This window comes from Martes martes, assembly GCF_963455335.1.
Source record: "Martes martes genome assembly, chromosome: 6".
NCBI lineage: Eukaryota > Metazoa > Chordata > Mammalia > Carnivora > Mustelidae > Martes > Martes martes.
The window spans coordinates 52789300-52810577 of NC_137893.1; the positions used below are offsets into that span (position 1 = coordinate 52789300).

The 21278-nt window shown below is 34.9% G+C and overlaps 1 protein-coding gene across 1 annotated transcript in view; it reads left to right on the forward strand.

Annotated features, from left to right (window-relative positions):
• Positions 1 to 21059, forward strand: part of TMEM30A (transmembrane protein 30A) — a 37940-nt gene extending 16881 nt beyond the window's left edge. The window contains exons 2-7 of the mRNA XM_080805303.1: positions 6861 to 6968; positions 9400 to 9507; positions 12859 to 12946; positions 14228 to 14371; positions 15010 to 15216; positions 17688 to 21059. Coding sequence (XP_080661429.1) covers positions 6861 to 6968; positions 9400 to 9507; positions 12859 to 12946; positions 14228 to 14371; positions 15010 to 15216; positions 17688 to 17881 — 849 coding nt within the window. The 3' untranslated portion in view covers positions 17882 to 21059. The remainder of the gene's footprint in view (positions 1 to 6860; positions 6969 to 9399; positions 9508 to 12858; positions 12947 to 14227; positions 14372 to 15009; positions 15217 to 17687) is intronic.
• Positions 21060 to 21278: the final 219 nt, after the last annotated feature.

Here is a 21278-nt window from a genome sequence, read left to right on the forward strand (position 1 = left end):
GAAATAATAGCTAGTTTTGCTATTGCTGTCCTTTCTTTAAAGATAATTTACATTATTACCTAATTCATAAATTTATCATCTCAAGTGTGAGATTGAAACTGACTGAATTAGAAGTAAAATCCTTGGGGTGCTTGGATGGCTCAGTTGATTGAGCTATTGACTTTGGCTCAGGTTATGATCTCAGGGTCCTGGGATAAGCCCTTTGTAGTTTTTAGGTTCCCGCTCAGTGGGGAATCCACTTGTCCCTCTCCTTTTGCCCCTACCCCTATTTGTGCTTTCTCTATCCAATAAATTTAAAAAATCTTTTTTTTGAAAAAGTAAAATCCTTGTTTATTGTTCCCACTCAGATTCCCTAATTTATAGAAATGTACAAAGCTTTCATATGACCCATAGAATTTGATTTGGATATAACAGATTACATTTGTTCTGTAGCTATAAGTTTAGAATTAAGCTTTTGATTTTTTAAAAAAGTAATCTTCAGAAAAGATTCAAATAGTGACTGAATCTAAAAAAAGTTCAGTTGCTTTTAAGAGGCTGTGAATAAATATGGCTGTTTATTTCTTCCCTTCACTCTGTTTATCTGACAAGCATTTTTGAGAGGAATTTTTCTACAGTGATGTATTACTTGTTAATAAAAAAATTAATGTTTTAAATACTTTAAATTATATTATCAGTCCGCTAGGATATCCTGCTGCCTTATTTGTTGTACCTCTGTTACTTCTCTCACTCACACAATCTGTACCTACCTTCTTTCCTACTAGTATGAAAAGAACATAGATTTTGGAGCAGAGCAGAGCTGGGTTCAAATTCTTGCTCATAATTACTAACAGGGTAATTTTGAGAAAATTACTAAACTTCCCTAAATAGGAGTCTTCTAGGTCAAAATAAGGAAAACAAAAACAAACTTTGCAGGACTATTGTACTTTTTAATGAGATGATGTGTATTAAGTGCTTATTATGTCTGGCACTTAGTGTATTTTAATAAACAGTAATCAGTAAAACAGAGTATCCTTATGGCTCCAGTTTACCTTCCTTAGCCTTATTTCCTAATAAATGAAAACTGTCCATAAATCCGAAGTGTTTATGTTCATTGTCCTGAGATATACCTGTGCCCTCTACCTTCTTGCTTCTCTAATGTCCCCTCTTTCACTTGTACACATCTTTCTTCTTTTTCCTTTGTTTTTTTTTTCTTTAATGGCTCAGTTCAGAGCCTCCTCTTCTCAGTAAAAAATTATTGGCTCACCTTGTACTTACAGTACTTACTTTACCATTCAGTTTGGCACTTAGCAATTGTAGTCGTTTTCTTTGTATTCATGTGATACCTTTAATAAAGTAGTCTTCTACAGGGCAAAGGAGACTGATGATTCTTTGGAAAAAGCAGTTCAGTAGAAGAAACTTGGGTTTGGGGTTAGAAATCCTTGGTTTTAGCATAGTGCAAGCTAATGTTATTTGTATGAGCTTGGGCAGGTTTCGTGTACAGTGTGTACGGTGTAAATAACAATATAGGATTTTGGTGAGAATCAGATGAAATACAGTATGTGTGTAATAGGAAGGAATGTGTAAACAATGTTGAAGTTTAGGTATGATTGTTTTTGTATCTATTTTGTATCATATATTATGCCTTGAATGTAGTAAGGCTTAATATGTTCATGATAATGATTTTTTAAAAATTCAGATTTTCCTGAAATCCAAAGACATACCAATATTTTGTACATTTTGAAAATTATATCAAAAGATTGTAATGCAATTGTTATAGCTATCTCCCCTTATTCTCAGTTCCAATAAAATGTTCAGTTTTAATATACTGTAATATAATTTCTTAGATTTTACATTCCATCATATTCATTATTTTTGTTCAAATAAATAATATATGTCCTTGCACAATTAATGATCTTTCTTTCCTACTTTGCCCTAGAAACTAATTTGAAAGAGCGTGATTTGAGAGGGGTTTGTTCAAAGGCATATAATATGGTAATAGGCACAGCTGGCCACTTTTTTTTTTTTTTAATTCTTAAATTAGTCTTTTTTTTTAATTTTTTAAAAAATTTTATTTATTTATTTGACAGACAGAGATCACAAGTAGGCAGAGAGGCAGGCAGAGAGAGAGGGCGAAGCAGGCTTCCTGCCAAGCAGAGAGCCTGATGTGGGACTCGATCCCAGGACCCTGAGATCATGACCTGAGCCGAAGGCAGAGGCTTAACGCACTGAGCCACCCAGGCACCCATAAGTCCTTAAATTAGTCTTAAGAAAGACTTGAAAGAAAGAAATGTGCAGAGATTTTTTAAAAATAAAAACTGAAAAAAATTACTATAGTTTAATATAGATTTTAAAATAATAGTTCTCCCTTCTAAGTGGTCTCATCTTTCATCTCTTCAGAATCATAAAACTTGGGTTTTAAGTGGGATATTATGTATGAATAGGCCCTGAGTGGAAAGTTGTGGCTCAACAGGTGTGGTATAAATTGCTTTGCCTCTCTTCATTTAGGAGACCTGTGTTTTTAGATTGTTTTAGTTATGTGCCTAACTTCTCCTAGATATTTGGGGTGAATAAAAATTTTCTGTAAACAAAGTTTTATTAATAAACAAATAAGCTTTAGTGGAGAACATTTCAATATTGGAATTTGACAAAACCAGGATATATTAAACAGTTTTATAGTTTTTGAGAAGCAGTCAGATGTTGGGGCGCCTGGATGGCTCAGTGAGTTAAGTGTCAGACTCTTGAAATTGGCTCAGATCATGATCTCAGGGTCCTGTGATGAGCCCTGTGTCCAGCCTGTGCTCAGTGGGGTCTCTGCTTGTCTCCCTCTCCCTCTCTCCCTCCCCCCACTTGCACATGCTCATGCTCTCCTTCTCTCTGACCTAAATAAATCTTTAAAAAAAAAAGCAATCAGATGTTGCAGTTAGTTGCTGACTCTATTTTCTATATACCAATTTTAATCTTTTTTTCAACATAAGGAAATACTGAACATATATAAAGTTTAAATGTTGTTTTAGAAATAAAAATTAAATGGCTAATCTTTGTACTTTATTAAAGTAAATAAAAGACTGTTTATCATAAAATTATTATTTATCAAAAGAGTGAGAGAACAAGCCACTGAGTAGGAAAAAACATTTTTAAAAGGACTATTATCGAGGATAAAGGACTATTAAAGGACTATTATCCAAAATATGCAAGGAACTCTGAATACTCAGCAATAAGAAAATGAAAAACCCAGTTAAAACTTGGGCAAAAGACATTAAGAGATACCTCACCCAAGAAGATATACAATATCTTAGTTTGGGCTCTTATAACAAAAGACCATAGACTAGGTGGCTTATAAACAACAGATAGTCATTTCTTACAGTCTTTGAAGCAAAGAAGTCCAAGATCAGGTGCTGGTAGATTGATTTCCTGGTGAGAACCCTCATCTTAGCTTGCAGGAGGTCACCTTCTTGGTATGTCCTTACCATGGCAGAAAGGGAGCTCTGGTCTCTCTTCCTCTTTTTATTAAGGACACCAGTCCTGTCATCGGGACCCCACTGTTATGACCTCATCTAAGCCTAATTACCTCCCAAAGGCCAACCTCCAAATGCTATCATATTGGGGGTTAGGGTTGCAACATACAAATTTTGGGGGGACACATTTAGTCCATACATTCCATCCTTCTCCTCAAATTCATGTCCTTCTTGCAATCAAAATATACTTCGAGTTCATCCGATATACCCCAAAGTCTCAACTCAATCCAGCACCAGCTCTAAGGTCTCATCTAAATATCAGTTAAATAAGATATGGGTGGCACTTGAGGTATGTTCATCCTGAGACAAAATGTCTTTCCAACTGTGAACCTATTTAACCAGATGAGTTATGTGCTTCCAAAATACCGTGGGAGGAACTGACAGAGCGTAGACATTCCCATTTGAAAGGGGAGAAAATTAGAGGAAAAAAGGGATGACAGGTTCTAAGCAAGTCTTCAAAATCTAGTGAGTAAATACTTTTAGATATTAAGGCTCAAATGTAATCCTCTTCAGTCTGAAGCTCTTCTACTTTCAGGACCCACTGGGGCAGACATTCTTGCCCCAAGGCTCTTTCTTTGCTGCCTGTTACCCTTAATGTCTCTATTTTTAGCATCCATCTCCGGTCTCTTCCAGCCTCTACCACTTACATAGTTCCAAAGCCATTTCTGTCTTTGTAGGTATTTGTTACAGCAACACCCCACTTTTTAGTACTAAACTCTGTTTTATCTTGGGCTGCTACAAAACAAAACCAAAAACAGAACAGAAAACACAGACTAGGTGACTTAAATAATAGACATGTATTTCTCATGGTTTTAGACTCTGGGTAGTCTAAGATCAAGGTATTGGTAGATTCAGTTCCTGGTGAGGACCCTCTTCCTCACGCAGATGCTGCCTTCTCAACTTCATTTTCACGGAACAGGGAGAGAGAAAGAGAGCTCTGGTCTCTGCTCTTAAGGACACTAATCGCATTATGGGGCTCTACCTTCATGACCTCATCTAAACCTAATTACCTTCCAACAGCCCCACCTCCAGATACAATCACATGGAAAATTAGTGCTGATTTTGGGAGGATACATTTGGTCCCTAATATATAGATGGCAAGTAGTACATGAAAGATGCTTAACATAGATCATTAGGGAATTGTAAATTAAAACAAGATACCACTGTACACCTATTAGAATGGTGAGAATCCAAAAATCTGACCGCAGCAGATGCTGATGAGGATGTGGAGCAGTAGGAACTCATTCACAGCTGGTGGGAATGCAAAACAATACTGATAGTTTGGCAGCCTCTTAGATAACTAAGCTTGCTCTTACCATACAATCCAGCATTCCTACTCCTTGTAATTTATTCAGATGGCTGAAAACTTAGGTTCACACAAAACCTACACGAGGATGTTTATAGTAGTTTTACTTGTAATTGCCCAAACTTGAAAGCAACCAAGATGTCCTTTAGTAGGTGAATGGATAAATCTGTGTTGCATTCAGAAAATGGAATAATGTTCAGTGCTAAAAAGAAGTGTGTTATCATGCCATGAATAGACATGGAGTAACCTTAAATGCATATTATTAAGTGAAAGAGGCCAATTTGAAAAGGCTACATACTGTGTGATTCCAGCTGTACAACATTCTGGAAAAGGCAAAACTGTGGAGATAGTAAAAAGATCAGTGGTTGCCAGTAGTTAGGGGAGGGAGGGATGAATAGGTAGAGTACAAAGGATTTTTAAGACCATAAAATATTGATACAATAATGGTATCTATTTAAAAAAATTCTTATAATGACTCATATTAGCCATCAGCCAGGTCATCTGATGCCAGCGGGTGTACTGCAATTCAATTCTGACACTAACCACCCTGAAATAGCATCAGACTGCACAGCTGTAAGGGCATGGTTCGCAACGAGACTGCCACCACTTTGGACGCCAGCTGCAAATTAGGTCCCCAGGCTACCGACATTTCTGGTCAACTAGCTGCAAATCCAGGGGCTTCCTAAGACCGCCCCCACCGCCACATACACAAGACTGTCTTTCAGATACCAGTTGCAAGTTTAGAGGTCTCCAGGCCATCTGTACTTATGACCAGTTGGCTATAAATCTGGGGTTCTTGTGATCCTTCTCAGTTTCAATAATTTGCTAGAATGACTTAACTCGGAAGCGCTATACTTAGGATTACAATTTTATTGTAAACAACGTAAACTATGACTAGCTAAATGAAGACAGCACACAAGTTGAGGTCTGGTAGGGACCTGAATATAGAATCTTGTCCCCTCTCCCTATAGAATCAGGGCACATCACTCTTCTGGTACATCAGTGGGTTAACCAACCAGGAAGCGCCCCTGTGCTTCTGTTTCCAGAGTTGTTTTTTGTTTTTTTGTTTTTTTACATTTCATGACACAGGCATGATTGATTAAACATTGGCCCATATAATTGGACTAAATTTCCAGGCTTTCCCTTCTCCCCAGAGATTGGGCTGAGCCAAAGTCCCTAATCATACATAGTCTTTCTGGTGACTAGCCCCCATCCTGGGCTGTCTCTAGCAAAAACTGTAGTGTGTGAGTCAAGGGGCTTATCAAAAACAAATACCTGCTTGTCATTGGAGAAATTCCAAGGGTTTTAGAAGCTCCTTGCCAGGAAACCAAGACAAAGACAAGACAAATTCTTTATTTTACACCATCAGGTTTTTAAGAAAATGGTAGCTCTTGAGATACCTACTAGTTGTTGTTGTTTTTTTTTTAATTTGAAAATATACCATGGAAGCTGAGGTGACTGAAAGTATTAAAGATTGGAAGACTTAAGAGCAGTAACTGATTTACTGATCTCTGTATCAACTTGGTATTTCTTTAAATTTATTTTTATTCATTTATTTTTTAAAGATGTTATTTATTTAGTTGACAGAACACAAGCAGGGGGAACAGAGGGAGAGGGAGAAGCAGGCTCTTTGCGAGCAGATAGCCCAGTGCAAGGCTCAATCCCAGGACCCCTGGATCATGAGCTGAGCCAAAGGCAGATGCCCAATTGATTTGAGCCACCCCGGCACCCCTCACTTGTTATTTTATTTAGGCTTTATATAGCTGTTTAAATCTTTATACATCATGCAGTTAGAATTTTTTATCTGACTTTATGCATAAATGTATTTCTCCTGGTAAAAAGGAGAGAGGAATTTACTTGGAAAGATGAGCTAGTAGAATAATGTAGGACCCTTTTCAGTTTTTATTACCTTAGGTTGTCAAAATAGATAACCTTAAAAACTTTTTTTTCTGGGCTATATACATTGCTTCATTGGACTCATTTTTTTCTTCTAATAGCAAGTTGTTTCACAGTGTATCCACTTTCTCCAAGGAAGTGCTTACTTTTTGTTTCTCTTACAGATTGATTATACCGGAACAGACCCTTCTAGTCCCTGCAATAAATGTTTGTCTCCTAATGCGACACCTTGTTACTGTACCATTAACTTCACACTGGAACAGTCATTTGAGGTCTGTATTCCCAATGTATTAGAAAAACCCTGCTTTTAAAAATATTGATGTTTTATTAAAATTTTTTTACTAATTTCATTTTTGTAGCAAAGTCCATATCCTTTTGAGGAAGATTGTTTTGTTCGACTATTGCCTTATACTGTCTGGTAATTAAATATCATGTATTTATTTAAATAGTTTAGTACTTTATAAAACTAAATTTAAAACATTTTATCTTTTCACTGGAAATTTTATTTTACAAATCAATGTGTCATTTATATGAAATAATTTTGCCTACTTTTAATACTAAAATTAGTTTACTTTGGAAATTTACTAAGTCATTCATTATTCAATTGTCTTGTTTTTCTATTAGATATGAATTGCCATAAATGCAAACACGTAGTGAAACCTTATTGAGCTTTTATGTCTTGACAGCAATTAGAACACTACTGTGTGTGTGTGTGTGTGTGTGTGTGTGTGTGTGTGTAGTTACGTATCTTTTGCATTCATACCTGTTAGTGGAAATTGAGCCTATGCTAAAGGACATAATGATTCAGAATAGACATGACAAAACCAGTTTGTGCTTTCCTTTACCTAAAAATTAAGCATAAAAAATTGTTTTATTCTTCAGGAAGCAAAATTAGTTTAATACTTGTCAACTTTTTAGATTTTCTACAATTAAAATTTTCTTAAAAGGCCTGTTTGACTTTTGTAGTCCCCAGCAGGTGGTTGCCATCTAGTGGTTGTAGATGTTTGTGCACTGAAATAAAGGACTAACACTATCTTAAAAAACATGCAAATAAATTTGGGAGCAGACAGGAATTTATTTTACTTTGTTTCAGCAGAAATCACATAAATTTTAAACCTCGAAAATTCAGATTTTTTTCACTGTGATGAAGAAAACTGTAAAGAAGTTCTGCTTTTGTCTGAACAGACAGAATTGAGATTAAACAGACTTGAAAGCTTCAGTTGTTTCTTTCCCCATCCCAAAACACCTATTTTAGAACTTTTTCTGAAAAGCCCATTCTTTTGTGGACCATGGGTTCCTTCGCAAGACCAAATTTTGCATTGGACTAACAGACTTTTCAGTTATTTTGTCTCAGTATTCACTGAAAGGATTTCTTTTTCAGTTTATAAGTTGAATTTACTGTACTGCTTCTTAATTGAGATTATCTTTTTTTAAGCATATTCTTTGTTTCTGTGATATTTTTGATAACCAAAAATAGTTCTTATGTGAACATTTTCTTTATATGAAATGGGAAAGTTTGTATAATTTGACATTTGAAAATAAAATTTTAAATATAACAAATCAAATAAAGCCTACTTAAAATGTTATTTTTAAAAATTATATATTTATTTATTAAGATTTTATTTATTGATTTGACAGAGAGAGAGAGAGAAAGATCACAAGTAGGCAGAGAGGCAGGCAGAGAGAGGGGGAAGCAGGCTCCCTGCCAAGCAGAGAGCCCATGCGGGGCTCGATCCCAAGACCCTGAGATCATGACCTGAGCTGAAGGCAGAGGCTTAACCCACTGAGCCACCCAGGTGCCCCTATTATTTATTTTTTAAAAAGATTTTTATTTACTTATTTGACAGAAAGCACAAGCAGGGGAAGCAGCAGGCAGAGAGAGAGGGAGAAGCAGGCTTCCCGCTAAGTGGGGAGCCTGATGTGGGGCTTGATCCCAGGACCCTGGGATCATGACCTGAGCCGAAGGCAGGTGCTTAACAACTGAGCTACCCAGGAGCCCCTATTGAGTTATTTTTTATTATAGACTATAGAAGTAGCAACCAGAAAGGAGAAAATAGCTTAATGTTTTTGCTACCTCTTAAAACCTTAAGTCATTCAAGATGGTTTTGCGGTGCCTTTTAAATAATTATAGTGTATGTAGGTCACCCTTCTTTCCCAAGTTATTCTAAATTGGCTCCACCAACTATATTAAAGTATTTTTCTTGATTGTTATACATTAACTCATTAACTTAGATACTTTACTATTAATTTATTAATTACTAATACTATTTAGTATGTCAAGAAATTTTTTATGTCTCAGTTCAAGTTCAGAATTAACTTGGACAATAAATGAAAGTTTGACCATTATTCCTTTGAAAAGTTGACTCTCAGTGGAGACCAATCTGAATTGGAGAAAATTTGAAGTTGAAGGTAGCATAGGCTAATAGACATCTTGAGGGCTTTTTTTTCATGCAAATAGTACTTCTTTGAAGTCTTTAAGGATATTTCAAAGTTTATTCTTGAATTTTTTAACATACCTTCTTTTACCTTACTGTTTGTAGTGTTTTAGATTGTTAAGGATTGGTAGGATTCACTCCAGTACTTGTTTTAAGTTATCACAAATTCTAAACTAGTAAAATCCAAATGACTAGCTTTTATATATGCATGAAACAAGTTTATACACAACAGTTTCATAGGAAGATTGTTTCCCTTCTTTTTCTCTAGGGCAATGTGTTTATGTATTATGGACTGTCTAATTTCTATCAAAACCATCGTCGTTATGTGAAATCTCGAGATGATAGTCAACTAAATGGAGATTCTAGTGCTTTACTTGTAAGTAAAATGATGGGAATATGAAAATGTAGATATAAATAAGAATATGTGGTAATAGCTTAGTTAGAATTGTTAAATTTAATAATATTAAGATGAAATTAAAGTGTTACTTGTTACTTGTAGTTTGTTTAGTGAGGGTTTTTGCTTTTTTATTTTATTACTGTTTTTTGAAGATTTTATTTATTTATTTGACAAAATGAGAGCACAAGTGGGGGAGAGGGAGAAGCAGGCTCCCCCCCTTTTTTTTTTTCAAGATTTTATTTATTTCTTTGAGGGAGAGAGCTCAGGAGATTGAGCAGGAGAGCAGGAGCAGGGTGAGCTGCAGAGAGAGGGAGAAGCAGGCTCCCCGCTGAGCAGAGAGCCCAGTGTGGGGCTTGATCCCAGGACCCCGGATCATGACCTGAGTCGAAGGCAGATGCTAAACTGACTGAGCCACTCAGGTGCCCCAAAACAAGCCCCCATTCTGATCCCCAGCTTGGATTGGGCTAGAGGATCTTAGTTTCCTGACTGTTGTTCAACTTTTCATAGTAGTGGTTGGTCCCCAAGTATTTTATGTTGTTGCCAATGTAGCAAACCTTCAGAGTTCCAGAGCTATTTTGGGTTTCTTAGATATATTGAATCTCTTAGAATGCAGTTTAGGACTATATTGTGACCAGAATGCTCCTGGTAAGCATATACTGCTCTAGGTTATCTTTACTGGTTTTATTGATCATTCCTAATGTTTGGGATCTCAAGAAATAACATATTGAAAGATTCTGGTTAGGTCTGCAATATTTTGCAATACCATGTGGGGTTTTAGGACTCAAATCCAGAGAAGGTGCTATTCTGTGAGACACACCAAGTTCTTAGAGCTTTCTGAATTTGTTGATTGGGATTATAGATTGGGCGTGTTTAGAGACCTGGAAAATGGTGGTTGTTTTATAATTCTTTTATTTAGATACACCCTCTCTTTGCTAAAAGCTGAAGAAACAGAGATCAATTCTTTTCTTACAGGCTGCAAGCAAAAAGCTTTTAGCTTAGACTAGGAATTGATGAATTTGTTTCTGTAAAGCCCAGACAGTAAATACCTTCAGTTTTGCAGGTCATATGGTCTCTGACAGAGCTACTCCCCTCTGCCACGGTAGAATGAAAGTAACCCATAGACAATACTTATGAATGGGTGTACTGTAACCGTGTTCCAATAAAATTTTATTTGTAAAAACAGGTATACTTTGTTATTTATTGATCTCTGAGCTAGACCAAATACATGATTTTAAGACCAGGTGGCTTTCAAAGATTTTAAAGATTTTAAGAATGGACAGATTGAAGTCTTTGTTACTTAAAACATGTGTGTAAGGTCCTTCACAATCTTCTGTCAACCTACCACTCCACTCTACTTCCTTATTTCCAACTCATAGCTTTAATGTATCTTTGGCCTGCCTGCCTTGGGTGATGTATGCTTCTCCCTAACAATTCCTGAGACCAAGTAATCTGCCCTTCAGCATTTACATTTTATTTGCCTAGGATACTGGTTTAAGTCTTGCCCTGGAAGTCCTCTCATGTGGAGGCTTGCTCTTTTCTATAGTGCCCTTGGATACAAAATAACTTCTTTACATATTTAGTTCATTCATACCCTATGCCAAGTCACTTCTTACTTTGCTTAACAAACTTTCCCCATATCATGCATTCCCAACTCTCTCCATATCATCTGTTCTGGCCCTACTCTCAGGCCATTTTCTGCATAGTCGCTGTAGTGATCTTTTAAAAATGTAGATAATCACTGAAATGATCTTTCAGTGGTCTACTAGCATTTGGAGTAAAATCTCAGGATGTCCGAACTATGCATAATTCTCCAGTGTCATCATACCTTATTCTCCTTGTTCCCATACTCTAACTACATTCTCCTTTTATCTTCTCAGAAATAACAAGTTTTCTCTGAGTGGCCTGTATTATTCTCTCTGCTTAAAACCTTCTTCTGCCTGCTCGTGACATGCTTGTCTTCTATTCTTTTTTAGGACTTAACTTATGTCATATTACCTCCAGAACAAACTTTTCTTTATGATAGGTTCTAAAGTAATTTATTTTGCCTTCCCCTATTAATTACTTGGCATACCACTTTCATAACACTTACTGCAATTTGTAATTATATATTTACTTATTTGTCTTCTGTTTTCCCAACTATACTATAAGCTCATGAGGGCAAGGATCATTTTAACCACCATATACCAAGCACTTTGCCAGTGCTTAGCACATGGAAGACATTCAGTAAATACATGTTGAATGACTATAAACTCCTTCATCATGGCTCTTATTTCATAAAATAATTGGTTGTATATGGATCTGTTTCCTCTGTTATACTGTGAGCTGCTTAAAAGCAGGGACTTTATTTATTTATTTGTTTGTTTTTTCTGTGTCTGACACCTTGCAGGATACATGGTATATTAGGTACTCAATAAATGGCTTTCCTAAACCAGTTACTGGAAAGTATCTAGTATTGCTTAGTTCAGGATCTCTGATGTGTAGATAGTAAAAAATATTTTCCTTTCTATTAAAACTTCCTGAAGAATTCAGTGGCTAGAATATATATCCCCTACTGAAGAGTTTATTTGTGTTTAAAACCTCACCCTCCCTCCTTCATTCCTTTTATGTAGAACCACAGGATTAACCCAGAATTACAAAATTTGAGTTTATCTAGTTGAACATGTTCATTTTCTAAGTAAAGCCAGGTAAATCAAGGGACTTGCCCGAAGTTATATAGTACATAGGTGGAACTAGAGCTTCCAGTCTACATTTTTTTTTTTTAAAGATTTTATTTATTTATTTGACAGACAGAGATCACAAGTAGGCAGGGAGGCAGACAGAGAGGGAGGGGGAAGCAGGCTCCCTGCTGAGCAGAGAGCCCAATGCAGGGCTCAATCCTAGGACCCTGGGATCATGACCTGAACCGAAGGCAGAGGCTTAACCCGCTGAGCCACCCAGGCACTCCTCCAGTCTACTTTCAATTGAAGATTCCTTTTATCATGTCACAACTGGATTGAGAATAGACTGCTTCTTAATTTTTCTTGAGCAGAAAACTCTTTGTGATATGATTTTTGTGTTGATTTGAAAATTTTTAAAAAGTCAATTTGATATATGCATATATGACAAAGTATTTGCAAGGAATGGTTACATAAAAAGGTAATACGGTAACATTAAGAAAAAATTTGAGTATTTAAATGTGGTGTTACAGTCTTTATAGTACAGAATTATTCTGTATGCATTGCAAGTGAGACACATGTAGGGACTGAATTTATAATCAGTAATTAGGCTAGCTCATAGTTCTCCCAGAGGCCCATGTGATAATTTCTTTCTTCTTTTCCTTCTGAACATCAGAATCCCAGTAAGGAATGTGAGCCTTATCGAAGAAATGAAGACAAACCGATTGCTCCTTGTGGAGCTATTGCCAACAGCATGTTTAATGGTATGATACAGATATAAAGAAATACAGATTATGAATATATATAAATAGGAAAATGTGTGTAATTTATTGATACTGATTTGATAGTCTAGTAAACATGAATGAAGTTGAGAAATTGAGCAACTTTTTTTTTTTTTAAAAGATTTGTTCATTTGAGAGAGAGAGTGCTTGCGTGTGTGCAGGAGCTCTATGCACATATGCAAGTGGGGGTGTAGCGGTAGAGGGAGAGAATCTTCAAGCAGACTCCCTGCTGGCGCAGAGCCTGAGCACTCTGCTCCACTCAGGGCTCCATCTCACGACCCATGAGATCATGACCTGAGCCAAAACCAGGAGTCAGACGCTTAACTGACTGAGTCACCCAGGTGTCCCGAGCAACTTTAAAATAAATATATCAGTTAGTTCTTTAATGGGGTATTATAATGTTTTGTGACCTTTTTTTTTTTTTTTTTTTGAGACTTCTCATATTTTAAGAATGAATCTCGCTCTGGGAAGAAGAAGCAGAGACATTCTGCTTATCTTTGTATTTCATATATGACAAAATAAAAGGCAGGCTGCCTTTTCCACCAACTCAATATTTATACCAGTACAAGGAGGCTATAGTTGATCATTTAAAGCGGCACTGATACTAATATAATCTAAACCATCATTTTGAGACATGTATATGTTAAAATTTTCTAATAGTCACATTAAAAACAAAAGTAAAATTAATTTTAATACATTTTATTGAACCCCAAATACTACCTTTTTACCTATAAATGATATTCAGTATATAAAATGGATGAATGAGATATTTTTATCCTATTTTTTTGTATTGAGTTTTTTATTTCTGAGATACATACTTAAAAAACATATTCATTTGGACCAGCTGTAGTTTCAGGGGCTCTGTAGCCATGTAGCTGGAGGCTACCATATCAGATAGTATGGATAGAGAAATGGATAAGCCAGAAACTGGGTAAGAATGTGTTTTTTAAAGGAAAGGAGGAGAAGCAGATTACCCTGCAAATTATTTTACTTGAGTTAATATTAAAACATTGACCTTACTACATCTCAGTTAGCCATGTAGGAGAAACAACCTCTAACTGTATTGAAGAAAGAGAAGTCCATCTAGGATTATAAAATTACCATAGATAATTCATGTATAAGTAGTCAGGAGCAAATGTGCATTGTATACCTGCCTCCTGTTCAGCCACTTTTGGGAGCAGATATCAGATCCTCATTTCTCATAGAGTATAGTAGGTGCTATGGATTTTCAGTATTTAACAATATCTTCTTTTTTATGTTTAGATACATTAGAATTATTTCTTGTTGGCAACGAATCTTATCCTACACCTATTCCTTTGAAAAAGAAAGGTATTGCTTGGTGGACAGATAAAAATGTGAAATTCAGAAATCCCTCTGGAGGAGAAAGTCTAAAAGAACGATTCAAAGGTAAAATTTACTAATATTTCTTTAAAATGTGATATCAGTTAGGAGTTTTAATGAACTACCTAAAATTTTCTGTCTTTAGAATCTTAAAAATGTTTATGCTTTTTATAAAAAACGTTTCTTAACTTCACACCAATTTAGGTAAGATATGTTGAATGTTCTTATGTACTGAAATTCTAAAGGAAATGTATTTTTCTAATCTTGAATTTTTCTAGTATTTTCTTAAAAGCATTTCAGCCATTGTGTTAAAACTACAGGTGAGTTTCTTTCAAACAGATCCAGTTTTTTATTATAGTTATAAACTAAAATTTATTTTTGATTCTATGCCTCAATTTCACAATGTAATTTTTTTTATCATTGTATCTTTGCATTAAATCATCTGCTTTTTGCTATATACTCAATGGCATACTTTTAGTATTTTCCTAATGGAGATAGTCATCAAATCTTTGTAGTTATTTGTTGTTACATGAGAAATTGGTTTGTCTCTTAGATTTTAAGACTTTCTTATACCTTTGAAATATGAAAAATACTTAGATTGTGTATTGTCTTTGTTTTATTCGAGTGACTTTTCAGTGAAAGTGAAACTCTTAATAGAATTGAATATTTTGTCCCCTCCTCTCACCCCCCCCTTTTTTTTTAAGGTACAACAAAGCCAGTAAACTGGGTTAAACCAGTGTATATGCTGGATTCTGAACCAGATAACAATGGGTTCATAAATGAGGATTTTATTGTTTGGATGCGTACTGCAGCATTACCTACTTTTCGTAAGTTATATCGTCTTATAGAGCGGAAAAGTGATTTACATCCAACATTACCAGCTGGACGATACTATTTGAATATCACGTACAGTATCCTTTTTTGGCCATGTGCACAGATTGATAGAATTTGAAAGGAGTGTTGTTCAGCCTTATCTCAGTTAAATGAGATGATACTCTGTTTTAGTTTTGATTTTTATAGGAGCATGTGAGGATATATGAGAGTATCTTTTTTTTAATCTTCCAGAAGTTTTAAATTTTGATGTACTTTGTACTAGGATTCAAACATATTATTTGGTAAAATTATTTAAGATGCTGGTGTTTCATTTATTAATAAGCTAAATATTTCTACAGTAGAGATTGTAATTGAGCTTAATTCAAAGGCCAGCGAGCATAACTGATGCTAAATAAGCATTCATGGTAGTGGGCTGTTTTAATGTATATTTTTAGATATTAAGAATCAGTGGATGCTAGTTTGTATCAACATAATTGTTTATAACTATTATTCTGTTCATAGTACCAAAACATTTTTATCCTTAGCTGTATTATTCCACATTAATAATTCAGGTGTACCTTTCAGTGCTTATAAATATCATATATTTCATTCTAATTATATGTCAACATTTTACTAAGTACTGTCCATACGTTGTTTTATTTAATTGAAGCATTATGAGATAGGTATCATCTCCTTGTCATAGACAAGAATACAGGAACATAGAACATTTAAGTAACTTACCCCAGGTTGTACAGGTAATAAGTAGAAGAGTTGGGGTTCATAACCAAGCTATTGACTCCAGTGGCCATGACTTTACCATCAGCTACAAAACTACTATAGGCTGTATCCCTGGCTACTTTACTAAAGTATTCAGACCCAGCCACATTGGCCTGGATACAAAGTCTTTCTTAGCTGAAAATATTGGACACTGCCTTTTATTCTAAACAAAAGTCCTTATGTTTTTTAATCTGTAGCCCAGTGCTTACATATATCATGAATGAAAAGTTTCTCAAATATTTGCATTTGAATGTTTGTAAATGATCTTTGTATTTTTGAGTTTTCATAATCCAGGTTAGCCATGAGTGTATAGTTTCAGTTTTATAATGCATTAGCAAATGGTTAAATTAATAGACCTAATTTCAAAAGAAATGTCTTTTTGAATCCTTAGTCTCTTGATTTTGCACCCAAGTATGCAACTGAATATGACCTGATAGTGACGGGCTAAAAGTAGCCAAGTTTTGTAACCTAGGCCCCCGGATGGGAGCAATTTTGCACAGACAGACCCAGTTAAGGTGCTGATGGAACATTATCCTGAGGCTAATGCCAAATTTAGGAGGCAACTCTGTCACAGTTAGAATCCAGAAGATCTAGTAAGGTATAAGGGCATATATACAAGCCTGTAGCCTAGAGTGAAATAAAGAGATGTCTTTGGAGTACTTTGTCTTAGCTAACAGACTATTTGCATCCCAGGCATTGAAAAGAGAGCTGTCAGGAGGAATATAGGCTCTCAGAAATTGATGAGGCAGAAATTTGGGTCTGCAAAGCATCACGGGTAATTACAAAAATTACTTACAAGGTGGGAACTTAGATACTAGAATTAAGACAGAAGCCCATTTTGGGGGGTTGGAATACAGAGAGAGGCTAGATGGGTGATTTGATACTTTGTCCCTCAAGTGTTTTATTTGTTGGAACTCTTACTTTAGTCATTGATTGATTGATTTGATAAGGATTGATATAAGAAACTGGCAGAGCCTGCTATTTGAAGTAATAGGGTCTATCCTTGGGGATGGAAAATTGCAGAAGCTAGAGAAACAGATGGGGCCTAAACTTGATTCAAAAGATGCTTTGAAAAGGTTGTAAACCTTTCACATAGGGATTTAGTTCTGTCTTCTCTGCCCTAATTCTCCCCAAAATCTTAGAATTGGCCCATGTAGATAGTTTATCCAATATACTGGTGTCCCATTTTTAAAAATCTCTTTAACAGTCCACCTTTCACTTCTGCTCTGTTTCAGCCATCAGGTCTGTGTCACACCGTGAGTTTTGTTTTTGCTCCAAATAAGCAAGTTAAAACTTCAGTATCATACTCTTTGACCTTGTGTTCAGAGTCCTCTCATTCTCATAATTACTCTTTTATTCATGCTCTTTTAGCTCACAGAGACTTTCAGTCTCTTTATTCTTCCTTTTTCTTCTGGTCTGTCAATCTTCTCTTCCTCGATGGGTTTTATTGTTGTTCATCTGAAATACTTGTTTCACATCACATTTCTTTGTGGCTTTTTGTCCCTTCTGTGTAATGAGAGTAAAAGTACCTGAGAAACCATATAGCCCTTAATTTGAATTTGGTTGTTTTTGCTTATAAACTATATGGTTTTTACTACTAATGTTTAACTTGCTAACTCAGTGCTTCAAGGTAGTAACTATAAAATTATTTTGTGATTCAGCAAATGTGAGTAAGGTGCTGCCTATGTATCATGGAATTATACCAATGAATTACAAGCAATTAAATGCCAAATTTTAAGTTATATTTTAAAAATCGACTAGACATGGAAAAATCTTCCTATACACTCTTCAGATTACCCTGTACATTCTTTTGATGGACGAAAACGGATGATCTTGAGCACTATTTCATGGATGGGAGGAAAAAATCCATTTTTGGGGATTGCTTACATCGCTATTGGATCCATCTCCTTTCTTCTGGGAGTTGTACTGCTAGTAATTAATCATAAATATAGAAACAGTAGTAATACTGCTGACATTACCATTTAATTTTATATTCTGAAAACAAATTTACTGCATGTGCATCAAGGCCAGTCCTGTTCAACCTAGCTTTCGAATGCCGATGTCTGGTTAGTATGTCATTTTTGAAGTTGGCACATAACTTTTTTTTTAAAAAGCAGTTTTTGTCCTTTGCTCCTTCTTTATGGATGTCTTATGGAAATATATGACGGGTATGAAACAAATTAACTATATTGATCATATCAACACTGTAACTGCTGAAATGGCATTCTAATGTTTGCTTTGTGTTGGGTCAGGCCATATGATGCATAGAGCCTCTTTCCTGTGAAATGCATCTACTGCTTAAATGTTTATGCTGTGTTGATAATATTATATTGACATATGATGCTGTATATGTGTGCCTGTTGTGTGAAGAAAGGGATTACAAGATGTGTGAATATAATGACTTGCTAACCTTGCAGGATTCGGAGTTACAAAACGATGAAGAAAGACCAAATTAAATAAAACACTTCATCATTTTCATGTGTCGTGTGTAAAGGCTTAAAGTACCATCTTTGTTGAGGTGGTTCCTGTATTCAATTTATCCAGTACAGTTCTTTTTCAAGTTTAGCTTTGATTTCAAAGGACAAGGACATGCTTACCTTATCTAGCATAGAAATTAATGGTCATGTCTAGAGGTCAGGTGGGTCTCGGGTGGGGGAATTTAAAATTCCTTTTTCGATTTGGTGAAGATGTTGCAGTCAGGAACCCCAGCTCACTTGATACATTTTTACATGTGATCATTTCCCTTGAAGCTTATACTTCATAAGGGATACATAGGTGAGATGGGAAAACTTCTTGGCAGACCTTCATCTTCTGCCTCAACTATAAACCAGTTGTAAATGTTCAAAGGAGACTTTTCATTCTTGTGGTATTTAACATTCAGAAATTTGCTTCAGCATTGGAAATACCTCAAGCTGTTTTTATTTTGCAGGTAAGTTTTGATTTAAGTACTAATGTAGAAATTTTAGAAAACAGTAACCTTCATTTCTTTTATATTTCATTCAATTTTTGTATATAGGTCAAATGTAGATGTGTATGCACATTCTTTTTAGTTAAGGTACCAATTATTTTGGTTGGTTTTTCCTAAAATATACTTTAAAAATAAATTCCTTAAATTTCCTAAATTCTGTAGATTTCACAGTATGCACATGATAAATTATAATATGTATGTGGTTGAAGTTATTTTATTTTCTATTAACTGGAATTATTTTAATATTCCTTATTGAATAAATGCTATAATTTGTTTGCTATGGAACTTATTCTTGAATGTAAACTTACTTTTTCACATGCATGAAAACGTATGTCTTAATCAGAGATGGCTTAATTGCTTTGAAATAGCTTTTTTTAATTTTAAACTCATATGTTTGTATAGAAGAGTAGCTGTTTATTCAGAGTTTGTAATGATTTCCTTCAGTTATATTTTAAATCAAAAGGTCTTGGTAATGTATCAATTTTCATTAATATATGTTTTTTTTTAAAAAAACAAATAATGTAATTGTAATAGAAATGTGCCACACTTCATAAGTTTTGTATAACATGAAATTCAGTTAAAAGAACTTGTAGTTCATGACTTTTAACTGGTAGAATATTACTTGCATGAGGTACTTACTTTATGATTATCCTGAAATTTCTGAGTGCATAGGGTATTCTTTGTCTAAAAATAGCCTTTGTTTTGTCAGTCCTTCAGAATATTGTTATTTATTCTGATAAATTGACCCTCTTGCACATGGCAATTTATTTTCTGGGATACATCATTGGGGGAAAAGGTTTTTGCCTATCTATCCAGATTGAGTTTATGTTGTTTAAGGAGGACTGCCATCCTGCATCTCTTTTTCTGATTAGGGGACCAAAGGTACCACTAAAGAAAAATTGAAGACCTTCCCAACACTTTTCTCATCTGTGGTGAAGACAGAATCTTAAAATACATTTGGAGTTTTATCTGTTCTACAAGTTCATTGATGGCCCAGTTCCCTTCCGGTCTCCTCTCATTTGAGCTTTAAGGGATTACTGTTACTGATTATGAAGAATGTGGAACATTCAGATGGCTTATGTGAAGCATGGTGGGGGAGGAAAAACATTTCTTTCTTATGGGTTTTATGCTCATCTTTTGGAAACACTGATGTTATATTCAACTTTCAGAGAATCATATTGCATTTTATTGCATTTAGGTTAAGTAGAAGGCGTTGAAGAATGCATTGACTTACAGGAAGTATTTTGATATATGAAGTTTCCCAATTGAAGGAATTATTTAATAAGTAAAAGCTAAGAAATTTCATTGAAATCATAAGACAGTTAAAAATAAGATGAGAAAAATAACTGTACTACCTAATAGAGAATTTTGATTCAAGAGGAGAGTCAAGTGAATATTTTTTGTTTATTGGTTAGTAACAGTTTATTTGTAACCTTGATTATATTTAAAGATAATGTTCTGTTAGTATGTTCTGTATTAATAAAAATGAACAAAATTAATTTTGCTATGTTTAAGTGTCTTGCTAAAATAATAATGCCCCAGTGTTTTTGCTAATGTTGAACACTAAACTTTAGCTCAAAGTCAATAAGTCCCGAGTTTTAACATTTCCATGTCTAGATTTGATTGCCAGTATGTGTATATATTAATCACTTTGACAGCATTAACTGCAAGATTTGTCTATATTACTGGGAAACATCTCTTCTTACCATTATGTGGTCAGATTGTTGCCTGAATTATAGGCAGATGGGCTAAATTTTGGTATTAGATCAAGAAATGTCTAGTAAATAGAAAAGGAAGAAATGGTAGAGAAGCAAAGATAATGAAAATAACAAAGAGGGAGGGGCATACAGGAAAGAAAAACCAAACCAGGAAAGAGGAGCTGCTGACTGTAGGGTTAATCAATGCTGGTTAATCATCTTCATGGAAATACTGCCTTAGAATTATCTTATGGTCCTTTGTTGGTTAAGATGAAAAGTTTTCTTTGTGAACACTGTTATTTTGAGTGAAGGGTGGAGGGAGTAAGGAAGTGCTATTTCAAGAAGAATTTCGATGCATAAATGTTTGTTGCAGAGTTTGGATGATCTAGTCAAGTGTTTTAGAGCTTTCTTTTTTTAATCCATGCCCGATTCAATAAATATAAATTATATTTTCCCTAATGTCATTTTAAATTTCAAAATAAATATACCTAAAATCAGACCATGGTGAGCTTATTTGATTTTATCCATTTGTAAATATATAAATTTACATTTTGTCAAAGTAACATGTATACATGCTTTTAAAAAAATCTTTTTTTTTCTTTTTTAAAGATTTATTTATTTATTTATTTGACAGACATCACAAGCAGGCAGAGAGGCAGGCAGAGAGAGAGGAGGAAGCAGACTCCCTGCTGAGCAGAGAGCCTGATGCGGGGCTCCA